Genomic DNA, 7,647 nt, shown 5'->3' on the forward strand with positions numbered 1-7,647 from the left:
TATACTATATATAATTTATATATAATTAAAATATAATATATAAACTTATATACTATAATGACCTATGTATAAACTCATATAGGGATGATGAGTTAAATTATCAGGGAATAAAGGAGATACTTGCCTTTGTATATAGTAATTCCCTTTCGCCTAATTATTTTTCACCTCTTAGCCTTGACCAAATAAACAAAACCTCTTTTACCTAATTACTTTCCACCTTCTAACCTATAAGAAGTCAAACAAAACTTGCTGCCTTTGGTAACTTAGTGAGCAAATCTGACAATGAATCATGACATAGTATTGGGTAATGATGATTACAAAATAAGCATAATCGGCTCAATCATTGATACTGAGAAGAGAGAGGTTTTCCCATTTCAACCAACCCCTCTGATTTCCTAAGTTCTCGTTAGGTTTCAAAAGTCAGAAACAGGAAAGAAGGAAAATGAACATGGCTGTCACAGACACAGCTTTAGCAGATTCAACCTGAGGGGGTCCACAGTCTCCTGGCAGGTAAAGGCCATGGAGCTTAAGAGATGACTTTCTGGGGCAGGCCCTGTGGCACAGTGGGTTAACCAGTCTGCAGCACCAGTATCCCAGAAGGGTGCCAGGTCAAGTCCTGGCTGCTCCACTTCTGATCCAGCTCCTTTTTTATGTGCCTGGGAAAGTAGCAGAAGATGGCCCAAGTGGTTGGGCCCCTGTACCTCTCTCTCTCCCTTTCTCTCTGTTACTCTTTCAAATAAATAAATAAATCTTTAAAAAAAGAAAGAAATTACTTTCCCCTTTTAATGCTGTCTGAGATGGAGAGCTAGAAGCTGGAGGAAAGACATCTGACAAAACACTTCCTTCACCATCGCAGGTCTTTCTTTTTGACAGGTATATACACATATGGTAAGGATGTCAAGTTTGTAGCTTACTACTAGCTTTTTTTTTTTTTTATAGAAAGAAACAAAAGTAACAGGAAAATATAGTAATAACAAAATATACAACATACAAGAACAGGTTTTGTATCATGAAATGTTTTATATGTGTGTATTAGTATGGATTAGTTGCTATGTAAACTATGTGGGGTATAGGTTTTTTTTAAAAAGCACAAGGGGCCGGTACTGTGGCAGGCAGGTAAAGCCTCTGCCTGCAGTGCCGGCATCCCTTATAGGTGCCGGTTCCAGTTCCAGCTGCTCCACTTCCGATCCAGCTCTCTGCTATGGCCCCAGAAAGCAGTAGAAGATGGCCCATGTGCTTGGGCCCCTGCACCCACATGGAGACCCGGAAGAAGCTCTGGCTCCTGGCTTCAGATCAGCTTGGCTCTGGCTGTTGCAGCCATATGGGGGATTGAATCTCAATCTCTCTCTCTCTCTCTCTCTTTTTCTGCCTCTCTGTAACTCTGCCTTTCAAATAAATAAATCTTTAAAAAAAAAAAAAAAGGCATGAAAGCCATTGTTCTGGAAGACAGACCTAGTGATCAGGCTCCTCTCATGCTTATGAAGAGGGCTGGCACAGCTGGCTAAACCGGCAATGCAGGGTTTAAAGTGGGCGAGAAAATGTCCAGATTCTCTTAGTGAGTTTGGAAGGGATTGTATAAAACTGAAAATAGGAAGGGGAAAAGAAAGGAAGGGAAGAGGAAAATAAAAGTAGAAAGTAAGGCCGGCGCCACGGCTCACTAGGCTAATCCTCTGCCTTGCGGCGCCGGCACGCCGGGTTCTAGTCCCGGTCGGGGCGCCAGATTCTGTCCCGGTTGCCCCTCTTCCAGGCCAGCTCTCTGCTGTGGCCAGGGAGTGCAGTGGAGGATGGCCCAAGTGCTTGGGCCCTGCACCCCATGGGAGACCAGGAGAAGTACCTGGCTCCTGCCATCGGATCAGCGCGTGCGCCGGCCGCAGCGCACCGGCCGCAGCAGCCATTGGAGGGTGAACGAACGGCAAAGGAAGACCTTTCTCTCTGTCTCTCTCTCTCACTGTCCACTCTGCCTGTCAAAAAAATAAAAAATAAAAAAAAAGAAAGTAAATAAATAAAATATTTTTACCAGATCAGGGAACCTGTCAAACTCGATGACCTTGCTAGGATGTACACCACCATTACACAGCAGCTCAGGAGGGGCAGGCAGGAGAGGGAGGGAGGTGTTGCTCGGTGTAACCTCCCTGCAGCTTTATGAGGGAGTTAGCGACAATACTCCTGCAGGGGGTGGAGGAGGTGAGCAGATCCAAGAGCAGAACGCACTGCTAGTTATAGTGCTGCACTCCGGAAACCGTGTCCCTGAAGTCTTGCTGAGCAGAGGCTGCACCAGGATGCTGCCACTGAGTGTTTCAGGCAAGTCCACAGTGATGCGTCAGCACATTTCTTGTGTTTTCCCTTTTCAGAACCAATGAACAGAACTTTGCTTTTTTTCTGGGAATAGTAAGTGGACATACCATCTTGTGTGATTTTATTCCTGTTGTACTATTAAATGCTATAATTCATATTAAAATAAGAGCTATAATATTAATAGTAATGATAAAATTAAACCTGATGATAGGATTAAAGATTTAGTTAAAACTAGCAGGTCTCCTCCTTTTAGTTTATTTTTGCTCCAGCAGCATGTGATTAGAGTTTTGAAAAAGATTTTTCTGTCTATGTTTTAAGTATTCTATGTAAATAATAATTTTACTAATCCTACCCTCCGTGGATGGGTGGCTCTTTCCAAGGCTTATGTATAACCACACTTTTTACAGAGACATATAAGCATGAAACCAAGTGAGCTTCATTAAGTTTCAAAAAGGCAGCACTGATCTCACTTTTATTTATTTATTGTTCTAAAGATTTGTTTATTTGAAAGGCAGATTTTAGAGAGAGAGAAAGACAGAGAGATCTTCCATTTGCTGGTTCCCTCCTCCAAATGGCTGCAATAGCCAAGGCTGGACTGCTGAAGCCAGGAGCCAGGAACAGCTGGGACTCGAACTGGCACCTTTATGGGATGCCAGCATTGCCAGCGGCAGCCTTACCAGCTATGGCACAATGCTGGCCCCAATCTCACTTTTAAAAAATAAAGCTTTAGGGACTGGGTGTTTAGCCTAGAGATTAAGATGTCCATGTCCCTGGAGTTCCTGGGTTTGATTCTCAGCTCCTGATTCCAGCTTCCTGCTAATGCACACCCTGGGAGGCAGCAGGTGATGGCACAGGCAACGGAGCTGCTGTCACCCATGCAGGAGACCTGGATTGGGACCTGAAGCTTCTGGCTTCCTATGGTGGCGCTATTGCAGGAATTTGGGAAGTGAACTAGACAATGAGAGCGTGCACTCTCTCTCTCAAGTGAATAAATAAAATTTAAAAGTAATGCTAAGTGCATTACAAAGAAGGTATCCCACAATGAAATAAAAGAAGATAAACCGCACAATTTTTAAGAAAATGCAGCCGGCACCGCGGCTCAATAGGCCAATCCTCTGCTTAGCGGCGCCTGCACACTGGGTTCTAGTCCCGGTTGGGGCGCCAGATTCTGTCCCGGTTGCCCCTCTTCCAGGCCAGCTCTCTGCTGTGGCCAGGGAGTGCAGTGGAGGATGGTCCAAGTGCTTGGGCCCTGCACCCCATGGGAGACCAGGAGAAGCACCTGGCTCCTGGCTTCGGATCAGCGCGGTGCGCCGGCCAGAGCGGCCATTGGAGGGTGAACGAACGGCAAAGGAAGACCTTTCTCTCTGTCTCTCTCTCTCACTGTCCACTCTGCCTGTCAAAAAAAAAAAAAAAAAAAAGAGAGAGAGAGAGAAAGAGAGAGAGAGAGAGAAAATGCTATTTCGTAGGCTTACTCTGACAAGGAACTTCCCAGTAAAAATCCTGAATCCCTGGACTAACAGAATTCTCCTTTACGCGTTGCATTGACATTTATGGGGATTTTACTTTATTTTTCAAAAATATTAAACCATTTTCTTGTCTGATTCTTAAAGCTTTTAGGCACACGCTGGAAGGGCAGCCTGGATTCCGTGTTAGGGAGGTGAGGCTGGATCAAGGTCCACCTTTGTATTAAGTCCGAGACCTTTGGAAGAGAAAGTCCACCGTAGAAGCCAAAGCTACAAATAAGCAGGAGGGTTCGGCAGGCAGTCGGCACGCACAGACCCAGCACTCACTTGGCAGCCTTGAGTCTGCGTCTCTAAGCCTCCAATGCCTGCCAGTACCCCGGAGGAGAGTTCGCAGAGACGAGCCAAGCTAACCTGGGCAAAGACCCTGGCACACAGCAGCCGCGCGGCCTCGGTCAGGGTCTCTCTGAGTTTCAAGTCAGCAGGGGAAGAGTGAAAGCCCAGGCGGCAGGAACACTGTCCGTTACCTGATGGCGTTGACAGGAGGGTTTCGGAGGCGGATCAGCGCCAGGGAGTTGGGCAGCCGTAAATACTCAGCCATGTTTCCTCTGTCACCTAAGCCACCACCGCTGCCTCTCGCTGCAGGGAGACGCCACTTTTCCGGGCGCCGAGGCCCGCCCCGCGAGGAGGAGCGCCCGCTGGGCCAATGCGCGCCGGGCGCCACCCCCGCCGCCGCCCCTGGCTCCACCGCCCGCGTCGCAAACTCCGGTCTCCTTCGGTCTCGGCTGCCGTGGGGCTCCCGCCACCAAGCGCGTCCACGAGGGCGACGGGCAGCCGTAAACCGCGGAGTCGTCCGCAAGGCAGGGTCTGCAACCCCCGGCCCCTAGGGGCTGGCTGCCTGGGACGAGTTCTGGTTTCAGGGAATGGGGCCAGCTGTCCTCGTCACACTACTCAGGAACACGCGTGTGGTGCCCCGCCGAGTATGGGGCGTGCTGCACACCCAGAACACACATACTACACACATCAGGCGTTCCGCCTAAACCAGGTGGTGCTAACATCCACCAAGGAGTGACACTTGTCTTACAATCACGGAGCCCCGTGAGGTCCACCAGTTCGTCTGCCCATCCTCTCTCCTTTCTTCTGATGCATCTTCCATCCGCCCATCAGCTGAGCCCCTGGGACGTGCGGGACCTCTGCAGGTGGCTCAACCTGAACAAGGCCCAGCCCCTGCCCTCCCATCTCAGGCCGGTACAAGGTTTCCTAAACGGGCTCGGCCTCTCGGTCTCCTCCATTCAAGTGCCCAGAGTGTAATTTGGAATCGGCGGGCGCTCTGCTCACTTTCTCGCTCTTCCAGCCCCGCTCCGGCGCCCGCGCCACCCTCATTTCCTCAGTTGCAGCCCAGCGTAGGAGCTGGGACCAGCGGCGTCTGGGCCGGCAGGACCGAGGCGCCGGCACACGCGGGAGGGCGGACGGGCGCGGGCCGGGAGTCCGCGAGCGGCGCCTGCGGGAGCGCCGCAACCCAAGCGGGTCCTGTCGCCGCCGCCTCGTTCGCTCCCTTCCCTCGGCCAAAGGCGCGCCTCTCGCGCACGCGCACGCGCCCGGCGCCTCCGGGGAGCGCGGTCGCCAGATCCCGTCCGCTGCGCGCGTGCTTCCTAACCCCTCACTCCTTCCCCCTAACCTGGGGGGCTGCAGCCCGCTGGCTGAGGGGGAAGTCGGCCGAGCAGGGTGCTGTGGGCGGCCGCGTGTGTACTAGTGTGTGGGTGTGTGAAGTGCGTTATCTGGGACGTGACTGTCGGGGGCACAGAGGTGCGTGTGACGAGGCTGTGTATGACTGAAATGGAGTGTGGGTGCTGTGTATGTGTGTACTTGAGTGTGTGCGTGGCTATGCCCGGTTGTAAACAGAGTGTTTGTGTATGTGGTGTGTGTGACGCAGTGTGGCATGTCTGTTGGGACACAAGGGGTCCCTCCTCTGGTAGTACTCGGCCTCCAGCTCAAAGTTGCACAAAGAAAAGCTTTCTTGTGATAGGTAAAGGAGACAGTGGAACCATTACTGAACATATGAATGATATCCTATCGACTAGTTAGAAGTAGGACCCAACTGGGCACGTGCAGAAACACTTAGCCGCAGCATCTGGTGGGCAGTATGGCTGGGGCTGGGCCAGGCAGAAGCCAGGAGCCAGGAGCTTCATGCAGGTCTCCTGTGTGGATGACAGGGGCTCAGGTTCTTGGGCCATCTTACACTGCTTTTCCCAGGCCACTGTAGCCATCTGGGGAGTTAACCACTGGCTGGAAGACCTCTCTCTCTGTAGTTCTTTCAAATAAATAGATAAATAAATCTTTTTTAATTTAACAATTCTTTCTACATAAAAAGAAATATAAAATTCAAGGATATTTGTTAGGAAGATGAAGATCTGAAATCTGAGCAGCTGCAGAAAAATCTTAAGTGTTGTCAACCGCTAAGTTTTTGGATACCCAACTGATTCTCAGGAACATCTCCTAATGCGAACTGTGTGGCAGAAAATGGAGCAAACTTAATGCAATACAATAGAAATACATCATTTCCTAAAACTGGATGTATGGAACGTGGGGGTTTGCCATACTGCCCAGCTTAACATCTGGTAAGGCAAAAACTAGCACCCTAACTCTGGCCTTGTCTACTCCTAACTGCAGAACACGATACAATACATTTTTCCCCTGTTTTGTGCCAGGACTTGAAGAGGCACCCATGTGGGATGCTGGTGTCATAGGCGGCACCTTTACTCTCTATGCCACAATGCTGGCTCCAGAATTGTTAATTTTACAACAAAATGCTGATATTTATTTCTTTGTTTCCTTTTGAAAAATATACATCACAAAACAGGGGGAAAATGTATTGGATCGTGTTCTGCAGTTAGGAGTAGACAAGGCCAGAGTTAGGGTGCTAGTTTTTGCCTTACCAGGTATAAAGCTGTGCTAAATAGCTTGGAGACAAACAATGGATGGCCAGTCTTTCTATAGCCTCCTTTCATGTTCCGGAGACAGCCTGGGCTATTCTCCACCATGTGGAACAGGAGGTGTGACTCTTTAGAATGACTGTTCTAAAATAAGTGATGCATAAGATTTTTATTTCTACCTACTGTAGGGCTGACATGGGGTGCCCAGGAACAGAGTGGGACTGGTTATAGGGATGGAGGCTATGTATGAACCCAAAAGAATGGGCTCCCACTCACCAAGGCCGGTCTGGTTGCTGAATGTACAATTTGCCAGGCAGAGATGAAGGCTGCGTCCCAGATATTGCTGGTACTCAAGGATTCCAACCAACCCCTTGGGAGTGAGTCACTCATATCAGACCACTTCTGCCTGGGAGACCAGTGATCCATCTTGAGCAGCACTAACAAATGTTCCAGATATACATTTTCTTTTCCTGATTGTAGGACTGCAGCACCATTTTCCAAGGACTTAAATCTAAGCCAGTTACACAAGACCTCATGTAATATTGCATCAGACCAAATAACACACTTTAGAATGAAGAGATACTGAAATGGCATATGACCGTGAAAATTTCTAGTTCAATCATATACTGCACCATTCAGAAGCCATCAGCCTTCCAAACAGAGCAAAAGGGTGTTCTTGAAGAGACCGCTGAAATGTCAGTTTTTTTGTTTTTGTTTTTGTTTTGTTTGTTTTGTTTTTTGTTGTTGTTGTTGTTGTTTGTTGTTGTTTTTTTGACAGGCTGAGTGGACAGTGAGAGAGAGAGACAGAGAGAAAGGTCTTCCTTTGCCGTTGGTTCACCCTCCAATGGCCACCACGGCCAGCGTGCTGCGGCCGTCGCACCACGCTGATCTGAAGCTGGGAGCCAGGTGCTTCTCCTGGTCTCCTATTTGGGTGCAGGGCCCAAGGACTTGGGCCATCC

General features: G+C 49.2%; 1 protein-coding gene across 3 annotated transcripts in view; it reads right to left on the reverse strand.

The window, feature by feature from the left end:
* EHHADH (enoyl-CoA hydratase and 3-hydroxyacyl CoA dehydrogenase) overlaps window positions 1–4,386 on the reverse strand; it is a 49,901-nt gene extending 45,515 nt beyond the window's left edge. For all 3 annotated transcript variants that reach the window (XM_002716469.6, XM_070072437.2, XM_089332062.1), the window contains exon 1: window positions 4,283–4,386. In XM_002716469.6, coding sequence (XP_002716515.3) covers window positions 4,283–4,356 — 74 coding nt within the window. In that variant the 5' untranslated portion in view covers window positions 4,357–4,386. The remainder of the gene's footprint in view (window positions 1–4,282) is intronic.
* Between the last annotated feature and the right edge of the window lie 3,261 nt (window positions 4,387–7,647).

The sequence above is a fragment of the Oryctolagus cuniculus genome, chromosome 4 (genome assembly GCF_051225735.1).
Source record: "Oryctolagus cuniculus isolate XC-2025 breed Fujian yellow rabbit chromosome 4, ASM5122573v1, whole genome shotgun sequence".
Classification (NCBI taxonomy): Eukaryota; Metazoa; Chordata; class Mammalia; order Lagomorpha; family Leporidae; genus Oryctolagus; species Oryctolagus cuniculus.